This window comes from Vulpes lagopus, chromosome 3 (assembly GCF_018345385.1).
Source record: "Vulpes lagopus strain Blue_001 chromosome 3, ASM1834538v1, whole genome shotgun sequence".
Lineage (NCBI taxonomy): Eukaryota > Metazoa > Chordata > Mammalia > Carnivora > Canidae > Vulpes > Vulpes lagopus.
Genome location: NC_054826.1, coordinates 117,501,716 through 117,526,288, shown reverse-complemented (window position 1 = coordinate 117,526,288; position 24,573 = coordinate 117,501,716). Strand labels below are relative to the sequence as shown.

At 40.6% G+C, this 24,573-nt stretch overlaps 1 protein-coding gene across 1 annotated transcript in view; it reads left to right on the top strand.

Moving 5' to 3' along the window:
• The window catches only part of RRN3 (RRN3 homolog, RNA polymerase I transcription factor), a 29,442-nt gene extending 6,072 nt beyond the window's left edge, over window positions 1-23,370 (top strand). The window contains exons 4-18 of the mRNA XM_041749905.1: window positions 1,694-1,783; window positions 1,889-2,018; window positions 2,830-2,889; window positions 3,258-3,321; window positions 5,386-5,455; window positions 8,241-8,339; window positions 10,050-10,142; window positions 11,436-11,574; window positions 12,866-12,996; window positions 14,006-14,136; window positions 15,089-15,273; window positions 17,262-17,370; window positions 19,449-19,601; window positions 20,567-20,654; window positions 21,493-23,370. Of these exons, the coding sequence (XP_041605839.1) occupies window positions 1,694-1,783; window positions 1,889-2,018; window positions 2,830-2,889; window positions 3,258-3,321; window positions 5,386-5,455; window positions 8,241-8,339; window positions 10,050-10,142; window positions 11,436-11,574; window positions 12,866-12,996; window positions 14,006-14,136; window positions 15,089-15,273; window positions 17,262-17,370; window positions 19,449-19,601; window positions 20,567-20,654; window positions 21,493-21,654 (1,704 nt within the window). The 3' untranslated portion in view covers window positions 21,655-23,370. The remainder of the gene's footprint in view (window positions 1-1,693; window positions 1,784-1,888; window positions 2,019-2,829; window positions 2,890-3,257; window positions 3,322-5,385; window positions 5,456-8,240; window positions 8,340-10,049; window positions 10,143-11,435; window positions 11,575-12,865; window positions 12,997-14,005; window positions 14,137-15,088; window positions 15,274-17,261; window positions 17,371-19,448; window positions 19,602-20,566; window positions 20,655-21,492) is intronic.
• Window positions 23,371-24,573: the final 1,203 nt, after the last annotated feature.

Genomic DNA, 24,573 nt, shown 5'->3' with positions numbered 1-24,573 from the left:
GCTTACTTGGGGTTTTATCAGGAAAGAGTCAATCTCACTGAAATTTGTCACAGCACATCGCAAGCAGTCATGGTTGAATGAAGTTGAGAAAAAGGCCGTGGGCTCCTTCTCTGTGTGGAGCATGGCATTGTGGAAGAGTTGCAAGAACACAGGCTTTGACTCAGACAGGTTTGAACCTGGTTCTTTATTAGCTTCTCAAATGGGCAGGTTGAGCCATTCAGGCTCTTAGCCTCAGTTTCCTCAGTTGTAAAATGGGAATAACAGCTCCATCGTCAACATTGTTAGGATTAGTAAGAGATGCATATGCGTGGTATTGAGCATCATACTTGGTACCTGCTGTGTTCTCACTAAATAATACTCCCTATCAGTAGTCCATACCTGCAGGTACAAGGCTGGCTGGTAGTAGTCTCTCATGTAGGTACCATACTGTCTGTAATAATCTATCACTGGAAGCACAACACTGTTAGTAGTCCCTTGTTATAGGTACAACATTGTATTGCTTTTATTTATATATGCCTTTCCCCTACTGAGTCTTAATTAGCATTAACCATTTCTTTCCAAATTGAGAGGGGGTTGGTTTGTTCTTACATACGTGGTACATGTGAGTTATTACAAACAGTATATATTTACCTAACTGATAGCATATTTTATACATGACTTCTTTTCTTTTAGTAGTTTTTCCCATGTCACTAAAAGTTATTAATTATGAACAGTAATTTTATTGCCTGAAAATATTTCCTGGAGTACTGGAGCCAAGATTTATATATTAAACCTTTTTTTTTTTTTTTTGAGATGGGTGAGAGAGCATGACATGAGCAGAGAGGACAGAGAGAGGGAGAATCTTTAGCAGGCTCCATGCTCAGCATAGAGTCTGACGTAGGGCTCGATCTCAACAACCGTGAGATCATGACCTGAGCCAGAATTAAGAGTCAGATACTAAACTAACTGAGCCACCAGGCACCCCTGTATATATAACACATCTTAATACATTTAGATCTTGTTACAGGTTGATTTGAGAAAAAGTTGTATGTATTGATGTCCCTAATTAATTAGCTTAGATTGAATGTTATCAACATGTTTCAACATCAGCATGAATAGAGAGGAAATAGAGGTAACTCTAGTCCTTGTGGTCTTTTTTTTTTTTTTAAGGTTTTTTTAATTTACTTATTCATGAGAGACACACACACAGAGAGAGAGAGAGAGACAGAGACACAGGCAGAGGGAGAAGCAGGCTCCATGCAGGGAGCCTGACGTGGGACTCGATCCCAGGACTCCAGGATCACGCCCCGGGCCAAAGGCAGGCGTTAAACCGCTGCGCCACCCAGGGATCCCCTAGTCCTTGTGGTCTTATAGGGATTTGAATCTGCCATCCTGCGTTTGAAAAAGTGTCACATGTCAACATTTGAGATATTTCCACTTACTTAGGGCAAAGGAAGTTATCAGAATGAAGTATTACATTTAATTCTTTTTTCTGTATGTCTGAATTGCTAGTTGTAATGTAACATTATAACATCCTTCTGTTTTAATACAAACTTAGAAATTTTCATTCCAGTTTGGCTTCAGTGTAAGTTTGTAAGTTTTTTCTCCTAATTTAAATATTACTGGTAGGTGCTTGGTGCACTGTAGGTATCACGTTTTCAGTTAATGTAGAGGATTTGTGATTTTGAAAGCACTTTTCTTTGTTTGTCTTAAGGATGACCAGATGATAAACTGGCTGTTAGAATTCCGTTCTTCCATCATGTACTTAACTAAGGACTTTGAGCAGCTTATTAGTATTTTATTGGTAAGTTACCGGTTATTTCACTGGTATGTGCTTCAGTACTTTGAAAACAGAACATATTGTATCAGTAAAATGTTTCTTTTATGTTTCTCTTCCTCCCACCTCTAGAGATTGCAGTGGTTGAATAGAAGTCAGACAGTGGTGGAGGAGTATTTGGCTTTTCTTGGTAATCTTGTATCAGCACAGACTGTCTTCCTTAGACCATGTCTCAGCATGATTGTTTCTTATTTTGTACCTCGTAAGTGGTTCTTTGCTTTTTTTGCTTTTTCATTTTTTAAATCTCTGTATTTTATTTTTTATTTTTTAAAAAGATTTTATTTATTCATGAGATACACAGAGAAAGAGGCAGAGACACAGGGAGAGGGAGAAGGAGGCTCCCTGTGGGAAGCCTGATGTGGGACTTGATCCCAGGACCCTGGGATCACAACCTCAGCCCAAGACAGACGCTCAACCACTGAGCCACCCAGGTGTTGCTTTAAATACCTCTTAATTGGGCAGCTGGTGGCTCAGGGGTTTAGGGCTGCCTTCAGCCCAGAGCCTGATTCTGGAAACCTGGGGTCGAGTCCCACGTCAGATTCCCTGTATGGAGTCTGCTTTTCCCTCTGCCTATGTCTCTGTATCTCTCTCTTTCTCTGTGTCTCTCATGAGTAAAAAAATAAAATCTTTTAAAAAAGGAATACCTCTTTATTAAAATAAAGCATACTTTCTAGGAACAGTGAGGGGATTGTGCCAACAAGGAAAATTCTGAGATGCATATTGGCAACAGTTTAGGTACATATCTATTCCTTATAATTTCTGTGGAAGCATCTAGATTTGTTACTGTGATTTTTTTTTTTTTAGGGTTATAATTTGCTTTAGTGAGATTTTCATGAAATGTAAAAATCAGTGATTTTTATCTTTAAAATTATTTGAGGTTTTTTTTTTTTTTTTTACCTGCAAATTCAGTCATTGTACTATGTTTGGACAATGGAAGATCTCTTTTTTGTGTAGCAGTCGATTGTTTAGATTGGTGACAAAAAGAATAACATATCTTGTTTTTCCCTCAAAAGCCCGGGTGGTAATTAAGGAAGGTGACGTAGATGTTTCCGACTCTGATGATGAAGATGATAGTAAGTATAAAGAGAAATAGAAGAAAGTGCAAGGGATGCTTCCTGTGTCTGAGAGAATGCATATTGAATGATAAAATATATGGCAATGCCAGGATTTATTCTTATAGGTAGACTGTAACAGATGGCAACCTTTGATGGAATCTTTTTGTTACATTTAGCATTAACATGTAATCAGCTGCCTTTGATGCATTACTTATGTAATTGATCATTTAGTCTCCTTTGATAGTTGGCTCTGGAGAAAAATGTTAAGTTTAATTTGTTGCTAATAAATGATTCAGTTATGTTTAGTGGGTGTTTTTAGCTTAAAATACATAATTTCTCAGTTTCCAATTTTATTTTTATGCTCATACTTAGTTTTCTCATTGTAGATCTTCCTGCCAATTTTGACACATGTCACAGAGCCTTGCAAATAATCGCAAGATATGTCCCATCGTGAGTATCCTTTTGTTGCTTATTTTGAATCATGGTCTTTAAGTCTCAAGAAAATTATAATCAATTAGTAGGAAATTATTATGTTCACAGCATCAAAACTCAAGTTGTATTCTACATGATGGTTTTTATTTTTCCTTTTTTTAAGATTTTATTTATTCATGAGAGACAGAGAGAGAGAGAGAGAAAGAAAGAGAGAGAACGAGACATAGGCAGGGGGAGAAGCCTGCTCCACGCAGGGAGCCTGACGTGGGACTTAATCCTGGGACTCCAGGATCATGCCCTGTTCCAGAGGCAGACGCTTAACCTCTGAGCCACCCAGATGTCCCATATTCTACATGTTTTTGTAACTTGTTGACAGAACAACCACATTCTACATGATGGCGTTTTAGTTCTCTCCGTTGTCTTTTATTTAAAAATTGGGACACCTGGGTGGCTAAGCGGTTTAGCGCCTGCCTTTGGCCCAGGGCATGTTCCTGGAGTCCTGGGATGGAGTTCCACATCAGGCTCCCTGCATGGTCTCTGCCTCTTTTTCTCTCTGTGTGTCTCTCATGAATAAATAAAATTTTTTAAAAATTTAAAAATTTAAGAATTAATAACTTGATTAAAATTATTTAAATTGTTGCTTAAAGCTTGTGTGCAAATTTTCTTCCACATTTTATATTGTGGTTAGAATTTTGCTTTTGCCTTCTACAAGATATGATATCCAAAAATTTTCATTTAAGCTTGTGTCATGCCATATAAGTAAAAACTGCAGTTCAAATACTGTATGTGGATTACATTTGAATTTTTTTTCTTAAAGATTTATTTTAGGGATGCCTGGGTGGCTTAGAGGTTGAGCATCTGCCTTTGGCTCAGGGTGTGATCCCAGTCCCAAGATTGGGTCCCACATCGGGCTCCCTGCATGGAGCCTGCTTCTCCATGTCTGTGTCTCTACCTCTCTCTCTGTGTGTGTCTCTCCTGAATGAATAAGTAAAATCTTAAAAAAAAGGATTTATTTTGGGGGGCCACTTGAGTGGCTCAGTGGTTGAGCCTCTGCCTTTCACTCAGATCAGGGTCCTGGGATCCAGTCCCATTGTCAGGCTCTCCACAGGAAGCCTGCTTCTCCCTCTGCCTATGTCTCTGTCTCTCATGAATAAATAAATAAAATATTTATATTAAAAAAAATATTTATTTTATATACTCCCCCTGAGTAGGGGGAGAGAAAGAATCTCATGCAGATTGCCTGCTGCGTGTAGAGCCTGATGTGTGACTCCATCCCATGACCCTGAGATTGTGACCTGAGCTGAAATCAAGAATCAGTTGCTTAACCAACTGAGCTCCCAGGCGCCCCATATTTGAATTTTTAAAAAGTTACAGAAAAGCATAGATTTTTAAGAAAAGCATGGATTTCTTTTGGAGGGGTGAACTTGAAGTTCCTTCTCTAAGTTTATTTGCTAACTTCAAAAAAATACCAAATTGTTACTTTTTTCTCCTTTTTAAAATAATATATGTGCACGACATTGGAAAACATTTAGATTTTATTTTATTTTATTTTTTTTCAATTTTTTATTTATTTATGATAGTCATAGAGAGAGAGAGAGAGAGAGAGAGGGGCAGAGACACAGGCGGAGGGAGAAGCAGGCTCCATGCACTGGGAGCCTGATGTGGGATTCGATCCCGGGTCTCCAGGATCGCGCCCCGGGCCAAAGGCAGGCGCCAAACCGCTGCGCCACCCAGGGATCCCTTTTTTTTTTTTAAATTTTTTATTTATTTATGATAGTCAGAGAGAGAGAGAGAGAGAGAGAGAGAGAGAGAACATTTAGATTTTAAACTGAAGTTTTGTCACTTATGTAGAAAAAAGAATTGCCCTTTAATTTGCTATTGATAATAAGGTTAATAGGGGGTTAGGTCTCCCTAAGTTATTGTAGATTTTCTCTGAAGCCATGTGTTTAAGTTCCGGTTATTTGAAGTAGTTACTATTTGTCTCTTACATCCGTATTTGCTCTTAAAATGGAAATGTCACTTTCCAAGAAACTCCAATTAACATGGATTAGTTGATTTTATTTATTTATTTATTTTAAATAGGACACCATGGTTTCTTATGCCAATACTGGTGGAAAAATTTCCGTTTGTTCGAAAATCAGAGAGAACATTGGTAAGAAATCTTTTCATGGGGAAAATAATGGAAATTTTGGTTTAGTTTTAGGTGATGTTACATCTATCTTTGCAATTGTTTTCTAGATTAAACTCAAGAGAAAGAATTTGACTCAGATTCCTTTCTTAGGAACTCACTAAGGATGTGAGTGCCTTTTCCTCACTAAGGAAGGCAAAGTGCCTTTGCCTCACTAAGGATGTCAGTGCCTTTTTCCGTTATAAAAATCAAGGGCAGAATCCATTCCAGAAATATCTGAATAGGTTTAATGAATATACAGATAAAAATTACAAGAAGGTAATAGTATATGTATTACCAATTGTAAACATGCCCTACTTGAACATAACGTATGGATGAATTCTTAGGTTTTTGTATAATATTTAGATGATCTGTGGTTTTCAGTAATGCGTAGTGGTTTCTTTTTAAGCATAGCTTATTTTTTCCTAAATAAGGTCTTGTAAGTGTTAAATACAGAGTTAGTAAGATTTTGCTAATGCTTGTGATAGTCTGCTTCACATGGAATATTATAAATCTTGTCTCTCTTATAGATATAAAAATCAACAACCCACTAGAAAACTGCATTTAGCAACATGAAAAGAGTTGCGTGCCATGACGAAGTGAGATTTATTCTAAGAATGCATAGATACATTTAATACCTGTTAAAATCAGTTGATATAACACACCACATCAGTACAATAGATGACAGAAACCACACAATCCTTTCAACAGATGCAGAAAAACATTTGACAAACACTAAAACCCTTTCATGACAAACATAAGGGAACTTTTTCTACCTGATAGAGGGCACCTATGAAAAACTCAACAGGTAACATACTACTCAATGGTGAATGACTAAGGGCTTTCCTCTAAGATAAGGAACAGAACAAGGATGTCTGCTTTTGCCGCTTTTATTCAGTGTTGTCCTAGAGGTTCTAGCAAGGGCAGGCAGGAAGAGGAAAAGGCATCCAGATTGGAAAGGAAGAAGTAAAAATGCCTGTATTTACATTTAGAAAAATCCTGAGGAATCCTCAAAAACACTATTAGAACTAAAATGAGTTCAACCTGGTTATAGACTATAAGATTCAGCATACAAATGCCAGTTGTACAAGATAATCTATTGGGACAGAGAACAGTCTTTTCATAAATGGTTGTGGGACAAATGGAAATCTACATGTAAAGAATGAAGCAGTCCCCGCTTTCCCAAACAAAAGTGAACTCAAAGTGGATGGAAGACCTAAATGTAAGCTGAAAAGAAGCTCTTTGAAGAACACATAGGTGAGCATTTTTTGACCTGGGATTAGGCAGTAATTTCCAGATAGGATGCCTGAAGCACAGGAGCCCCAGAAAACCAGACAAGTTCAACTTCTTTTTTTTTTTTTTTAGAATTTTATTTTATTTTTTTTTATTTTATTTATGATAGTCACAGAGAGAGAGAGAGGCAGAGACACAGGCAGAGGGAGAAGCAGGCTCCATGCACCAGGAGCCCGACGTGGGATTCGATCCCGGGTCTCCAGGATCGCGCCCTGGGCCAAAGGCAGGCGCCAAACCGCTGCGCCACCCAGGGATCCCAAGTTCAACTTCTTTAAAATTAAACAGCTCAGCTTTATTGGACACCTTTGAGAGAATGAAAAGACAGCCCAAACAGTGGGAGAAGATACTTGTAAGACATGCATTGGAAGGAGCATATCTAGAATATGTGAAGCACTCTTTAACATCTTGATAATAAAAAGGCAAATAACCCAATGTAAAAATGGGCAAATGATCTGAAAGGTTTTTTTTTTCCAAAAGTGATACATATATGGTCAGTGAGCACATGACAAAGCTCAACATCACTAGCCATTGAGGGAACGCAAGACAAAACCATAAGATCCCACTTCATACCAACTTGGATGGCTGTGCTCAGATAGTAACAAGTAGGGGTGAGAAGTAGAGAAGTCAGAACCCTCGTTGTATTACTGGTGAGAATGTATATAATGTGGTGGAACTGCTTCGGGAAGCCTTCTTGACAGTTCTTCAGAAAGATTAAACATAGACTTGCCATACGACTTAGCATTTCCACTGCTAGGTGTCTATCCAGCAGAAAATGTATGTCTACACAATACTTTACACAAATATTCAGAAGCAGCATTATTTGTGACAGCCAAAATATAGGAACAAACATGTTTATGGGCCAGTGAATAAACAACATGTGGTATCCACACACACACACACACACACACACACACACACAATGGATATTATATGGTTATAAAACGGGATAGTTTACTTGCTACAGTGAACCTTGAAAACATGCTAAAACGCCACATAGTATAAGATTCCATTTACATGACAAGTCTAGAATAGGCAAATCCTTAGAAAGTAGATCAGTGGTTACTTAGGGCTAGGGGGAGGTATGTTACTAAAATATACAAAATTCCTTTTTAGGGTGATGCAAGTGTTGGTTATGGTGAGGTTGTGCAACTCTGAATATAATAAAAACTGTTGAACTGGTACACTTTAGATGGATGAATTGTATATGAGGGTTCTGAGTTCGAGCTCCATATTGAATGTAGAAATTACTTAAAAATAAAATCTTAAAAAAACCAACCCTACCCCCCAGCAAATTTAATTTACTGGGGGTAATTAGATTAATTATACTGAATGTTGTATTGGAGAAAGTATAGTTTCTGTGTTCCTGGATAGTCGATTTTTTTCTGTTTATTTTGAACTAAAGAGTGTATGATGTTTTCTCTACATCATTATGAAACGTTCATCCTTTGTTGAAATGTTTTGTCTCTTTATGTTTTAGGAATGTTATGTTCATAACTTACTAAGGATTAGTGTATATTTTCCAAACTTAAGGCATGAAATTTTGGAGCTTGTGATCGAGAAGCTACTCAAGTTGGATGTAAGTATTTGATCATTTGTTTTTCTCATTGATTTCCATTTATAAAATACATAGTATGTGAAACAGTAGTAGCAGTAATGGAGAAGAATCCACATATTACCTTTGATTGATTTCTTTGAACATTTCTTGAATTTGATGGATGTCCTGGTAGTTATAGACAGTCTGAAGTCTCATGGTTGGGGAACAAGACATTGATTAATTAGATGGTCACATAAATGTGAAAATACTTTTGTGTATGTAAATGCTATGAATGGAACTCATGCATAGTTATGTGCTGGAAAACGTGTCTTGTGAAGAAGTCAAGAAGACAATCCTAAGGAAGTGATGTTGAATTCTTTATACACTTTTTAAAGAGGCCTGCAGTGGGAATGAAGGAAAGTGGTGGATTCTAGTGACATGGGGGAAGAAAGGCGAATGGTCCTTTTGACTGGATTGGAAGTAGAGTAGTAGAGGGTAAGAGAGAGGTAGCTTCCTGGGGAATAGAGTTGGTGTTGGCCATAGGGAGAAAAGTCAGGAGGAGGCTGAGAGAGGAAGAGTTCTGTTTTGGATTGATTGGGGTGCAGGTGGGGAGCCAGATGGAAAATCCTCAGCAAGCAGTGGTAGCTTCAGGTAGGGAAGAAGAGCACACCTGTGCAGTGATGCTGCTTAGGGCAGGAGAGAGAAGATGTGATGGGAAGTGGGAGGGAAAGCAAGTATGGATACCTACAGAGGATCTGGAAGAAGGAAGGGTTTGGTTGTGAGTATGAGCTATTGTTGACATTTTGAAGGAGGATGAGCAGAGCAAAAGTCATGTCCTTGGATTTGGTGATTAGGAGGTAGTCTGCTTTGGATTTGGTGATTAGGAGGTAGTCTGCTGCTGTGCCCTGGAGGGGGAAGCTGCGTTTCAGGGGAGAGTGTGCATGGTTGGCACGTGGGGCTGTTGGGGGCTTTGGTGAGGATGTAGGCGGGGCTGGAGCAGGGCTGAGGGTCGTGCTTTAGGGTTGGGGCAACTTAAGGTCTGTGGACAGAAGATGAGTGATGGAGGAGAGCAGTGGTGCTGTGGGGAGGACAAGGTAACCACAGGGCAGGTCTGGGAAGATCTGGAGGGTGGGCAAGCTGGCTCATTACTCACTGGGAGGAAAGCCTGTCTGGCAGTTGCATATGTAATCTCTGAAGTCTTCCCATGGTATACATACTTAGGGAACAGTTTTTTTTTTTTTTTAAGGAATTTATTTATTCACAAGAGACAGAGAGGCAGAGACACCGGCAGAGGGAGAAGCAGGCTCTATGCAGGGAGCCCAATGTAGGACTTGATCCTGGGACTCCAGGATCATGCCTAGCCTTCTCCTTCTCCTTGTGTCTCATGAATAAATAAAGAAAATCTTTTTTTTTTAAAGATTTATTTATTTATTTATTCAGAGAGAGCGAAAGAGAGGCAGAGGCACAGGCAGAGAGAGAAGCAGACTCCATGCAGGGAGCCCGATGTGGGACTCAATCCCGGGTCTTCAGGATCACACCCCAGGCTGCAGGCGCTAAACCGCTGCACCACTGGGGCTGCCCAAAGAAAATCTTTAAAACAAAAAACACAAAAGAAAAAATCATGCCTTTTTTCCTACTTATATGTAACCCTTCTTTCTAAATGCATTCTAAACTGTACCCCAAAATAGTACCCCAAAATAGTTGTATTTTCAAAGCTTTTATTCTTTTTTTTCCCCTTTTGTTATAATGTAGGTGAATGCATCCCGGCAGGATATTGAGGATGCTGAAGAAGCAGCCATTCAGACTGGTAGTGGGCCAGATGCCACAGAAGGACTCTTCAATATGGTCAGCATTTAATAATGAGCACCCATGCGCGGTTCGTAATTCCAGAGGGTGGGAGAGGGTGGCTAACTTCGAGGCTTTAGATTAAAACAGTAGTACAGCAGACTTGAAAGTGATGTTTAAATGAGCAGCTGCTGTCACGATGCTTACTGTCCAGTAGAGTTCATTTATTTCCAGGGCTATAAGTGTGGGTTGTGGTGAAGTAGGTTTCATTTTTATTCCTTTGTTTGTGCTTGCCTTTTTTTTTTTTTGTTTGTTTGTTTGGTAAACCACATACTGCTTATGAAGGAGTGATAAATGGGAAGGCGATGTGATTTCTTTGCCATAATGCAGTACTATGCCTGGGGCAGGCTCACCGTAGGAGGGCCTGAGAAGGCGTGAAGAAGCAGGAAAGGGCAGAAGAAGGAACTAAGTGAGAGTTTGCCCTCAGTTGGAAAACAGCTGCAGCACGATGACCCTAGGTCCCAGCTTGAAGCCAGAGAGACAGCCTCCTGTGACCCCTTGCCACCTCGTCCTTTCAGCTGGGGAGGGCAAGAAGGGATTACAAGGGCGGTTCTCTGGAGAACCAGTGCTCACAGCACCTGGTGCAAGGGTGCCCTGTCCTGGGAAGAGATCTGGCACTAGCAGCACCCTGCACAATGAGTTCCAGGAGCTGGGGAAAGCTGTGATGTTGGTGTGGCCTTGCTTCAGGTGGGCCTTCTACAGGAGAATCTGGCTGGGTTCGGAATCTGCTTTTATTTTGAGTAAAATTGGTTCCGAGTCACACCTCTGGTGGGGAGCCCCTCCCTAGAGGGGTTCTGTGTCTTCTTTGTTTTATCTTTCCTTTTTTAATTAAGATTTTTTAAATCTTTTTTTTTTAACGATTTTATTTATTTATTCATGAGAGACACAGCATGAGAGAGAGAGGCAGAGACACAGGCAGAGGGAGAAGCAGGCTCCATGCAGGGAGCCAGACGTGGGACTTGATCCCGGGTCTCCAGGATCACAACCTGGGCTGAAGGTGGCGCTAAACTGCTGAGCCACCTGGGCTGCCCTTTTTATTAAGATTTTTTAAAAAAATTTATTTATTCATGAGAAACACACAGAGAGAGGCAGAGACATTGGCATCGGGAGAAGCAGGCTCCAAGCAGGGAACCTGATGTGGGACTCGGTCCCAGGATCCCCGGATCATGACCTGAACCAAAGGCAGATGCTCAATCAGGCACCCCCTGTTTTATAATCACCTCTGAGAATTTCCCACTTACCTGGTTTTATTTACTACAGAGTTTAACGTCAGTTTTTCCTTTATTTTCAAAGGATGAGGATGAAGACACTGAACGCGACACAAAGGCTGACCAACAAAGGCTCGATCACATGGTACATCCTGTAGCCGAGCGCCTGGACATCTTGCTGTCTTTGCTTCTGTCCTACATTAAGGATGTCTGCTACGTAGATGGTAATGACCCATAATCGTCACAGTAGCTACTGTTGAAAACAGCAACGCCCCTGGCTGTGTGAGGGATGTTTTTCATATGTTACCTGTTCATATGTTTTCACATTACGTGTACTCCTAGAAATCGCATAAAAATCACTGTTTTGAGTATGAGGGTTTTGAGAGGTCAGGTTACCAGCCAGTGTGACACAGCTTTAGAGTGTGGGACTGGATTCAGGCTCAGCTGCATTTGTCTTCAAAGCCCCTAATCGTTTCACTGTCATAGGCAAGAATTATGTATGGAGTTTGGTTATTTTTAGGTGGAGATCAAATCACACTTGAGTTGTTTAAGACATCTCAGAGTGCACTGCACTTTGGTACATGGTGCCTGGTGCTAGGGATTGGGTGTGGAGGTCTTGTGCTGTGTTGTGCCAGGTGTCGGTACCACCATGAACACATCAGGGTGCTTCTTGCTATCCAACTTTTTGTCTAGAGGATTTGCCATGAAAACAGGATTCTTCATTCATGTGGCGAAGATTTAAGAATGATAGCCACTCGGAGTAATAGGAGTTGAATCTGAGTTGGCTGTATTATTTTAATTTTTTTTGGTACAAAAATAGTACAGTTGGTGGGAGAAAATTTGGGAACTACAGGAAAGGATTAAAAAAGACAATTTAAATAATTTAAATGCATTTGTACCGTTCAGAGAACCATCGTTAGTATCTTGATAGAGTTTTTTCTCTTCTATTAACGTGTATATTTGGGAGTGTGTTTTTCTAGTAATGTGTATTTTGGGAGAGTGCATTTGGAGGGCATGCTGTACACAGTGATTCATCACTGCCCTTTCCATCTGCTGTGAACATTTTCTCAGACCATTCGCTGTCCTTCTAGGTGGTTATTGACTGTGTAGATTTAACTGGTCTCTTTTATCCGCACCCCTCCCCCCGTTTTTGCCATTATAAACGTGTAGTGAACATCCTTGTATATCTGTGTCCAGTTATCTCCATGTGATAAATCCCTAGCAGTAGAATTAGTGGATCAAAGGGCTTTTGGCACACAAATAGTAAAATTGCCCTTTATAAGGGTTTCCTTTTTATGGCATCACAGCAGTGTGAGATGAGAGCCTGCTTCATCGTCAGTGCTGGATTATTACAGTTAGAAAGGAAAATTCTGTGCAAAATAAAAATGGCATTTTGTTAGAATCACAGCCTAATGGATAATGTTTCTGAGTGGTACTTTATTTTTTGAAATTTGGTAATGAAAGTGGCAGCTTAAAAGAATCGTGTGAAGCTGAAATGCCAAAACTTCTCTCTAGGCAAGGTAGATAACAACAAAACGAAGGATTTATATCGAGATCTCATAACCATCTTCGACAAACTCCTATTGCCCACCCACGCCTCCTGCCATGTCCAGTTTTTCATGTTTTACCTCTGCAGCTTTAAATTGGTGAGTACTATGTCAGCATTGTCTTGCTTATTTTATTCTTGCCTATGATTTTGCCTTAAAAACTGAGGGCAAGAAGGAAAAGGGAAGGGAGACACGAGGTGAATATTTCTTTTTTTCTTGAGCTCGTTTTATTGGTGTCTGTAATAAGATAGCATGTTCTAGGCCAAGTGCTCAGAGAGTGCCATTCTGCATTTGGCCCACTAGGTGGTGCCTTGGCCTTTCGTTGGAGCCTTCACTGTTAAAATCCCAGGAGTATTTATGTTTATGTCCTTCATTCTCTCTCAGTTGATCCTAACTGGCCCAAAACATCTTCTCAATCCAGAATTTTAAGACTTTAGCCTTTGGCTCTTTGTTTTGGGAGAAAAAAAAGAGGAAATACAGAAGACTTCCTTTGCCACTGTTTATAGTTTCCTGGAATAGTCAGGAGAGTATTCATCTTTTGCTCTCAAGTATGTTTTTGTAGCTCTTGCAAAGAGCTACTTGGGAGAAGTGGAGATTGTGCCCATTGTGAAAGAGAAGCATTAATTAGTCTTTTTTCCATGATTGACATAATTAGTAAAACACCCCACTTTAATCTGTGTCTCTCTTTCTGGGTAAGTTCAGCATGTGCAGTCAGAAACTGCGAGAGTACTTGGCACTCTTGACAGCACTGCTGCAAGGTTCCCATGTGAGTATGGGTTATCCCTGGTTTCCATTTTGGGCTAATTGTTAGAATCACCTGTGGAGCTTTTAAAACAGGTGGATTCCAAAGCCCTGTCACTGACCCTACGAAATCTGTAGGGTTGAATCTGAAGTCCAACTCATTTTAGGAACTTATTTAAGGCTGGGGAACACTTTATTTTTAATACTAGTATCTTTCAGTGTTGTAAAATGGAAGAACTGTGAGAACTGCATATATATTCTTTATCTAGCACTTTTCCCTATTGCTGAGTTACAATCTTAGAATTCTGATAGCCAGAGATTTCTTCAACATTAAAAAAGATTGGAGCAGTACCTTTTCTTTTTATAGGGATTCGCAGAAGCATTTTTGGAACATCTCTGGAAAAAATTGCAGGATCCAAATAATCCTGCCATCATCAGGCAAGCTGCTGGAAATTATATTGGAAGCTTTTTGGCAAGAGCTAAATTTATTCCTCTTATGTAAGTAACCTAATTTTCCAAGTGCTTTTTCATGTCATGCTTTAAAAAGATTATGGCATTGTCTTAAGTCAGAGAAATACCTGCTTTAATTTTTTTTTTTTTTTTTTTGGTCTACCTTTAAAGTGAAAAAATCTGTTCCCCCACTCTAGGCAAGATGTTTACATTTCCACAAGGCAATTTCAGAATAAAATGTCTCCTTTAGATATAAAACCTTAGATAGAAAGCTTGTGTCATCTGTTTTGGATGGTTACACTTAAATGTGAAGACTCATTTGTCTTCATGGATTATTTTACAGTGCTGTATACTGTTTTGATTCTTATTATAGGTTTGTCATTTTTCATTTGCATTACAAATCAGTTGTATCTGTTAAAGCTGAAGAAAAAACCGTTTTAAAGGTAATAGATCTATTTAGGAGGCCAGCTCTGGGCCTACTTCTTCCAGTGATCTGTGAAGATGTGTTTGGGCAAGGATGCTGTTACACACCCTTCCCCAACAACTAAAAGCCACCTGTCCATGCTGCCCTAACTTATGGCCACAGAACTTCATCAGAATCCCGTAGAGAATGATGAACTCAATTGGACTATCTCTTCCTTGTGAGATATTGCTAAATGTGCCTTTTTCTGTGGCCCTATTCCTCTGAGAGGTCAGGGAGCCTGTTGGAGAAGTCCTTCTGAGTTGATAAGGAGGCACTTGTCCATCCCTTGGGACCTCAGGCATCCTTAGGGGCCTGTTTTTCTTAGAAGGTCTGTGCACTCTACCTTACAATTGAAAAGCTGTCTTCCCTTCTGCCCATACTTTTCCTTCCTTTGATTGCTTCTCTGTGCTCATGGGTAATAAATAGATAAGAATCTTACAGACTGACTTTGTAGTGAGAGGCAATTGGTGTGCTTTTACGTCACTGTTATTTTTTTATGAAGCAAGTGAAGTTGACTTGAATTTTTTTTTTCCCTAGTACTGTAAAATCATGCCTAGATCTTTTGGTTAACTGGCTGCACATCTACCTTAACAACCAGGATTCAGGAGCAAAGGCATTTTGTGACGTTGCGCTCCACGGACCCTTTTACTCAGCTTGCCAGGCTGTGTTCTACACTTTTGTTTTCAGACACAAGCAGCTATTAAGTGGAAACCTGAAAGAAGGTCAGTGATGTGGGATTGACAGATGTGAACTGGATTTTCCTGGGATGCCAGTCACTCTTTAGAAGGGAGAGTTGTTACTTTTTTGAGAATTTCATGAAAACTCTGGAGTCAGAATAATGTCCATGCACTCAGACTTTGACCCTTATTTTCCAGCAGCCCTTGAGCTCCTAAAGCCCTTTGTAGCCCCTCTGGAGCAGAGGATGGACTTGAGGTTGAGCACTCCATTTTAGAGGGTGGCATCTAGAGTACTTGTGAACCGTGAAGATGTTGTTCTTAGAGGCGAGGCCTGGCACAGTGCTCCCTGCTGTCCTCGGGATGGCCCCTGAAGAGTGGGCATCATTCCCCCTTGTGGGGCCTAGGCACACACAGGATATTGATTGGCAGGATTAGAGAATAAAACCAGATGGGTATGATTCTAAAGCTTGGGGTCCTAACAGTTACTCTGCTTTATCTAAGGACTTAAGCATTAATCTTCAGTTTTGCTAATTTCTGAGGGTTGTGTATATATTTTAAATCTACCAGATGAAGCTTGTTTATCAGGTTAGTGTGACAAGAATAGCATTAAGTCAACTTAAATGGTTTTATTTATTTGCATGAATAATTCAAATGGTTTAATAAGCTGTTTCCTCTAAACCAAATGTTCTCAAGCTCTGACATTTGGGGCTGGTTCTCTAGTTGTGGGGGCCGTCCTGGGCATTCTATGATGGTTGGCACTCTACCCGCTAAATGCTGGTAGCATTAGGTCCCCCTTCCCCCACCAACTCTGTTGTGACAACTCAAATTCTCAGACACTGCCACATGTCCTCCTCGAGGGCACAGCTGCCTTAAGAGGTGAGAACCACAGCTCTGAAATTGAACTTGTATGTGTTGATTGTATGTATTTACTTATATCCTGTTACTTCTAAAAAGCTTAGGACTAGTTGTATAAATCAGGAGAAGGACAAGGTTTTAGCACAACGTAAGCAAAGTATCTATTTTTTTTGTGTAAATGTAAGATAGGTTGACAAATTGAATTTAAATTTTAAAAAATGGTAAGAGTCTTGGTTAAAGAGGATGTAGTTATTGAAAGCCATGACATTTTTAGTTACTTTTATCAGAATATACATCAAAGATGGGGTGTCTGGCTGGCTTAGAAGAACACGGGGCTCTGGATCTCTGGGTCGTGAATTCAAACCCCACGTTGGGTGTAGAAATTACTTAAATAAAACTTAAAAAAAAAGACATTAAAGAATCTCCTAAGAAAAATGTACTTAAGCGTAGATTAGCTTGCTTGCCTTTAAAAATAAGCGTGCTATCTTTCTTTTACTAATATAGGAGAGAACTATATTTACTTGTTCCAGGAGAGTGGTAGCTATGTAATTTTTACTTCTACCTCTCTAGTTTCCTTGTGAAAAAAAACACAACTGGTAAATGAACAGCTATTGCACACTTGAATAATTTGCTCAACTTCACTAATAATTTTAGACATTCAGGTCTTGCTGTTTGTTTGCTCTTGTCAGATTGGCATATGTATCTGTTTGTGGAAGTAAGGAAGGAGAAACTCCAAATTGTATAGTCACTACCTCTTGGGAATGGACACTGAGTGTTGCCTCAGCTTCGTATTGATTTCGTGATTAACTGAAATCAAATCACGTGGGTTTCCCACCCCCCCCCAAACTCAGGATATGCTGAGCTTACAAGTACCCAACTTCCAAATTGTCACAGAAGTTCATTGCTCACTACAGATGTGTGTTTACTTCCTGTGTCTTTGAAAGAATACGCTGTTTTCTTTAGAAAAGTTGACTTCGTCGTAAGGAGGTGTGATTAAGCCTGGTGACATTCTGTGGGGCTCTGCATTGTGTGACTACATGGACCTCAATTATTTAAAGCATTTCTGCAAATAACTTTGTGAGAATTTTTTTTGATGTGTGAGATAATCTGTGCTGCTTAAAGATACTTAGACTGTTATGTTTGTACTTTTAATAAAGTGTTTTGTTTTTTAATCAAAGGTTTGAGATACCTTCAAAGTCTAAATTTTGAACGTATAGTGATGAGTCAGCTGAATCCCCTGAAGATTTGTCTGCCTTCGGTAGTTAACTTTTTTGCTGCAATCACAAAGTAAGTTATTTTTACCTTACGGGGGGGAAACTATTTAAAAATATATATATGGGGCAGCCCCGGTGGCGCAGTGGTTTAGCGCTGCCTGCAGCCCAGGGCGTGATCCTGGAGACCCGGGATCGAGTCCCACGTCGGGCTCCCTGCACGGAGTCTGCTTCTCCTCTGCCTGTGTCTCTGCCTCTTTCTCTCCTACTCTGTGTCTCTCATGAATAAATAAAAAAAATAAAATCTTTAAAAAAGATATGTATATATATATATATATATATATATATATTTATGTTAGTGTCAGTATTGTACAATTCTCCTAAATTTCTATGAAATTATTCAGTAAAATTAATAAGCATAAAACATGTAAAAACCAGTAAGCGTGTACTTGCAGGAAACATTGCAGTTAAGCTTTTGTTTTTTTATGATTTTTACAAAGATATTCATTAGGATGATAAACAGACGGGATGTGAGAGGGTTACGCCAGTAGGAGACAGGCTCTTACAGGGGCTGTCCAGTCAGGCCCATGACTCCAGGCCGTGCAGAGTAGGTGCTGTGTCCCTGCACACCTGGACGGGTATCACACCCAGCTCACTGTCCTCACGGTGTGAGGACTGTAGTGGTAAGCCCTGCTTAAAACCAGGAAGGTAGGGACACCTGGCTGGCTCAGTGGTTAGGTGCATCTGCCTTTGGCTCAGGGCCTGATCCTGGAGTCCTGGGGTCAAGTCCTGCATCAGGCTCAGCATAGAGCCTGCTTCTCCCTCTGCCTATGTCTCTGCCTCTCTCTCTGTGTGTCTCGTGAATAAATAAAATCTTAAAAAAAAAAAAAAAAAAAAAAGAAGGTGGAGGCCCAGAGAGACGGGATGACTAATGAGAAGGGGCTCCCTGGTGGCAGAGCCAGCATGTGAACACAGGCAGTCTCTGGTCCTCTCCGAATTCTTCTGCCTAAAATACAAAGTGAGATGGAGATTCTGAGCCCTTGATCAGAATATTCAGGCTAGGATCATGGCTTAAAATCTATAACAGCTAGGAGTCTCTTCTGGTACAAGACAAAGATAATTCTTTCATCATTTAGTCCCCTTTAGATCACTTGCTGCTCTTACTTAGGGCCCTTATTTTTCTTTTGTTGGGCTTGTAGTTCAAGGTATTCTGTCTCCTGAGGACTAGTTCGGGGGCTGTCCTGAGATTTCAAAAATGATAACAGAATTGAGGAAAGGAATGAGCAAGCAAGAAGGTCTGGGGTGTGAAAGGCCCAGCACATGGCGGGAAGGTGGGAAGCAGCAGATGAAGAAAAGCTGAGACAGGAGCTCCTAGAATATTTGTGGGCTGGGAGCAGAGGGCCTCAGGTAGGGTGCAGGCTGTCTGAGAGGCTATAGGTATGGGGTCGGGTGGACAGTGGAATTCTGGGGTGAGACGTGAGGCCAAGAGCCAGGAACAGTGGTGTGTGTCAAGCCGATGTATTGTTCTGTGACTCCTGCTTTTGCTTCCTTAATGATTTTGGGATTCCTATTGACCCATACAGTTGCACTTGATTTTGACTGTTGTGTCATGTCCTGTTAATTTTTTTTTAATCAGTCCTTTGTTGGGATGAAGTTGTTTTTTCAGGATTGGGAACAGCAGCTTAGGGGCATCATTACAGGCATGTCCAGTACCGTCCTCACTTCAACAGCCAAGACTCTCCCTCAGCAACCATGATCCTGTCAGTAAATCCTGAACCCCCTTTTCACCAATCTTCTAATTTTCTTACAAATAGTGAAAGTAAATTAGACAGCTTACATAGTTTTGCCAGCTAAAGAGATTCATACCTTGAACACATTCATTTTTAGTGAGTCATGCCTGTTAATCTAAGCCACTCTCGTGCTGAAAGCAGTAGCCACACTTTCTCTCTCCTTGTCAAGCTTGTAAACAGTACGCCCGGAAAGCTGTACCCTAAAAGCATTGCTTCTTGTTTTATGTTATTTTTTCTTGTACTTGTTATGTTTGACAATATCTGTGTGGTCAGAATAGTTGTCACACACGAACAAGCGTGTCAGCGCAGAGTAATTCCACCCTATTAACGCCTTCTGTCTATGTCTGGCTTTGTTGTTCCATAGTAAATACCAGCTGGTCTTCTGCTACACTATCATTGAGAGGAACAATCGCCAGATGCTGCCAGTTATTAGAAATACAGCTGGAGGGGACTCGGTGCAAACCTGCACAAACCCACTTGACACCTTCTTCCCCTTCGATCCTTGTGTGCTTAAGAGGTAGGTACAATTAGACCACTGACCTGGCAGTGGGGACTTTACATGGGTTGTGTATTTGCTTTTCTCAGGATTAGGGCTCCTTTGTCCTAGGTGGCTGTTCATATCTGTTTATCAGCAGCTCGAGGTCCCCTTGCATGTATGTCATGGGCCCAAGGCAGACGATGCCTGTCAGAGGCGGCAGGTGCCCAGAGCACTCCGGGGTGTGCATACCTGCAATTCAGGAAGAACCCTGGATTGATGCCAAAGGTTTTTTCATTCATTTTTTGTTTTTCTGTAAACCTGTTGGTTTCAACATGCAAGGGGCTGGGTATAGAGGTGTCTGGATAGGGAGGATGCTGCCTTTTTCGTGGCTCAGAATTTTCTGCCAAGCGACTTGTTCCTTCCTCTGGAGACCACAGTCCGTGCTGTTGCAAAGGATAAACAGCAGCTACGTGATATGTCTAGATGGGTAGTTGTGAAAAACTACCAGGCCAGTCTTCAACTATGCATCTGTGTAAGGAAGCAGGAGTTCTGCTTATTGTGCACTTACTGACTAGCAACACCATAACTGAGGATTATCTGGTCCCCCAAGTCTTGGTTGACTGAAACCACATTGATTTTTCTCCCCAGACTAATTTTTAGTAAATTTACTATAAGAAGATAAAAAATGAAATTCCAGAGTAATATAATTTTGTTTTCCTTTGGATATATTCTAACTCATTATCAGTTCTTGCAGAGTTGAGAGATAATTTCACTTGAAAATAAAAAGCTGAGAAGCAGTTGCTTCATACGCTGAGTAGATGAAGCTTTACAAACAAGGAGCTATGTTATTTACAGTACTGTGACATAGCAGTATTTTTTGGCACAATGATTATTTGAGCCATAGTGTTTATTTTGGGTAATGGATCCTGTGGGAAAAGAGCCAGACAAGTCTGACCTTCAGTATAGCATCAAGCTTGACTTTGAAATGTGATCACTGTCGACAGGTCGAAGAAATTCATCGATCCTGTTTATCAGATATGGGAAGACATGAATGCAGAAGAGCTTCAGGAGTTTAAGAAACCCATTAAAAAGGTAAATTCGTGACTCAGCACTCTTGGAATTTCCGGTGTGAATAGCAATGTTACACTTAAAAAACACTACATTTTATTCATTCTGCCTTCACAAAAATCCAAGCTCAGGTTATGTTCTTTTTATGAAGAGAATTTTTGTTTTTTTGGTGAACTAGACCCCCCCTTTTTTTTTTTTTTAAGATTTTATTTATTTATTCATGAGAGACACAGGCAGAGGGAGAAGCAGGCTCCATGCAGGGAGCCCGATGTGGGACTCAATCCCAGGTCTCTAGGATCATGCCCTGGGCTGAAGGCAGGTGCTAAACCACTGAGCCACCCGAGCTGCCCTAAACTAGAACTTTTATAAGTGGACTTTGGGTAGTGAAGTTTAATTAAAAATCAACTCCATAAATTAAGATCTTTACCACATGATCATCACTACCAAGTAACAATCTCGAATTTACTTAAGTATCATTTTTCATAAGTAATCATTGGAAAGCTCTTTTTTTCTTTATAGTTTTTTGGGTGCGGGGGCAGGGGTCGTTCATTCACTCATTCACATTGTATTAGATACAAGGGTGATGATGCTGAGTGAGAATGTCGTGTCATGCTGCCTGCCCTTTCTGAGCTTAAAATCTGTTTTAAAAAAATCACATTTTACACATGTAAGTAGTTACGACATGTGACCAGCAAACATGTAGGTGGTTGGTAATATTGAAGTGGGCGTCTGAGGAAGTTTCTGAAATTAAGATACTTTTCTTTATGTTCATCTTTCTAGAAGTGGCACATTCCTCAAAGGAATTCTTGAAATTTCACACTGCCATTGGGGATCCTACTGATAATCTCTGTTCTTTATATAGGAGGTGGTGGAAGACGAAGATGATGATTTTTTGAAGGGTGAAGTTGGGATCACTCCGAGCTCCTTTGACACGCATTTCCGAAGCCCTGCGAGTAGTGTGGGCTCCCCTCCCGTGTTATACCTGCCAGACCAGTCCCCTCTGATTACAAGGGTTTGTGATTGAAACGAGCATTCCTCCCTGTTGGGCCCTTGAATGCCAGGGCTCATGCTATTTGAACTGAAGTGAGTACATGCCTCAGGCATCTTACTTTCAAGGTAGACTTTAGTGTCTGAATGGACTTTTTTTTTCCTGTTTGCTTCCCTACAGACAGAAGGAAAAGACTGGATATCATGTGCAATATTTTGGAATGGAATTTTGATAAATTTTGAAGGCTTGGGTTGTCTAATGTATATTTTATTTCATTTCAGCTTTACAACATCATTGTGAAATTTCTAATATTGGCAACAGCCTGTTTTAACCGATTGCATTTTTCCACATAGGTTTTTGTCTGAGCCGTAGTCACAGGACTGTGTTGATCTGATTTCTTTTCAGTGGAAAAAAATCCTCTATGTAGACACTATTCAGTGTCTTTAAAATGATTTTACTTTGGACATATTGTTGACCCTCAGCTGGAACTATATGTCTGTTTTGGGTTGTCATGGGGTGCGGAGAGGACGGGAGGAATGTGGAGAGGTGGCCAGAGCTGGTCCCTGATTCTGGAAGCTGGAGCTGGCACGGAAAATCTCCAGGGACTTTGGAGACCAATGAAATCCTGGAGGGAAGAGATGGAGTGTTTAGGGAAATAGAAGCAGACAAATCATACACTTGTGAGTTTAAAAATGAATTTAAAAGAAATGCGAAGTTCGGGGTAAATGTAATTCCCATGTGCTGAGAGTGAGGTTGGACTTTTATAAAACATAGCACGTTGGCATTTTACCCTGAGGCTCCCAGGAGAGGTTAGAACTGGAACTACTTGTTTGTAGTGGAATGTTACTTGGGTTTTCCTCATTTTTAAAAATCTAGAATCAGTTGGTCATTTTGAGAATTTCTTTGTGCTAACGGGCGGGGAAAAAGGGGTCTTGGGTTATTCGGTGGAATGTTTTTGCCAGCCACAACAGACCAAGGTTACATATAGCTCCAGCCTTGGTCTGTTGGCTGCTGGCATCATGGATTTCGCTTAGTGAGATCTTCTCTGGTGAGGCTCTTTTTGTACTTTTATAACTAAACACTGAGAGAGAGGAGTCTAAACAACCTCACTTTATAACACGTGTGCAAACACTGCTAGGCTCATTTTGTAGCTCATGCATATTTTAGCTTCTTTCCTTATTTGTGTACTTTTTTTGTTACTTGTGAAAATGGACATCTCTAAACATATTTATTTTTCTGCCACTTTTCCTATTATTTAAAAGCAAGCAATATTTTCTTGATCACAAATATTTTGTAATGAAATACTTCTCTTTCCTAGGGCTTTGTATGCTCTTGTATAATTATATTGATGGCAATGTAGAGTAAATACGTTTTTGGAAAATAGAAATTTTTATTGGTTTAAAATGTTTTGGATATTGCAGATTTTCTTTTGGTGACTTGGTGGAAAGTCATTTGAGAACGTTTAGGTTCTCTCTCTCTTTTTTTTTAACTGGCAAAAAGGTGGGATTTTTGTATGCTGGGTAAATGAGTACATGAAAATGTGTCCGTAGAAGTAAACGGTAAGTGGGCCTTTATGGGTTGAAGTTTTAATGTAGAAGGGTGTCTTTATAAATAAGTCTGTTTAATTTCAAAGGAGTTGAGGGGGAAAACATTGTAAAAATAAAACAATGGCACAGTTAATCTGGACCTTTTGTTCTTACACCAGTAAAGGAGTCTAGGGAGTTACCCCAATAAAGAGGCTTCTCACACTGATGCCATGATTTCTGTGGTTTTTACTGATCTCTGTTAAAGCTCCATGAGAAACTGCAGTTGAACCTTTTCTCTGTTTAAGAGGCACAAGTACCACTAGACCGGCTGCAGGTGGTGCTGGGAAACAAAGTACACACTGGTGAGGAGCGCCGATTCCAGGGGCAGCCAAGGTGTCAAGGACTCTGCGCACATCCAGCCACAAGAGCCACCCAGGCTTGAACTGATTCCAGGAAAACAAACACTTCTTTGAAAAATGCACATGCTTTAAAAGAACATCTTTGGGGTGAAAATTGGGGGATTTCCTTGGGAATTCTAGAAAAAGGATCTTCTATTCGTCTTATTGAAAAGCAGGCTTTCATTTGGGGTAGGAGTTCCAGGGTCCACCCTGTTGTCTGTCTGGTATGGCCAGCTCTTAAAGAGAAGTGGTGAATTTATACAAGTGTGAAAGGACCAGGGACTTCTCAGGTGTCACGGGTTGTTAGTGTCTGTCTAGCCAGCTGTGTGATGTTGAGCAAGTCTGAACTCCCTTGTGAGCTGTAAGGTGGAAATAACTACTATGTACTTTAGGGTTGTGATGATTCATTGGGAATGCACGGAAAGGCAGTAGCTGTTCTGTCTTGTGAGAAAGTGAAGCAAGAAGCACTTCCATGGAGAGGTCTTTCCAAGGCAGAGGCGACGTTTGTTTCAGCCACACTGATTGGCTCCTTGGTACCAGCTGAAGAGGTGCCACCTGGAGAGGAAGGGCCAGTGTTTGTGGCCCCCCGCACCCCACCCCCCCCATCCCCTTGGGAGCTTTGAAAAACTAAGGCGGGGGAATACAGATGCCATTCCAACATGCTTGCTCTGTGAGGTGGCTCCTCATCTCATCGCTAATTTGTAAAGTTACCTTTTAGTTAAGGTAGTGTGGAGTTGGGTCTACTTAAGGAATATTTCCAAATTCAGAACAGAGAGCCCCCCAGGTAGGAAGCTTCACCTCGAGATAGCTATTCTCAGTAGGGACGGAAGGTATCTTGTTGATCTTCAGTCCCAGGGTTCATCATTAAGTGCCTACTGGACGCCAGGCAGCAAGTGTTAGGACGATTTCTAAAATGTGTGCGGCTAGCAACGTTTCGGCTCTATTTTCGCAGTTTAACGTTTACTATTGATTGAACATAATGCTATGGAGCAGTGTAGGTTCCTCATTCAGATGAACAATCTCAAGGTCAC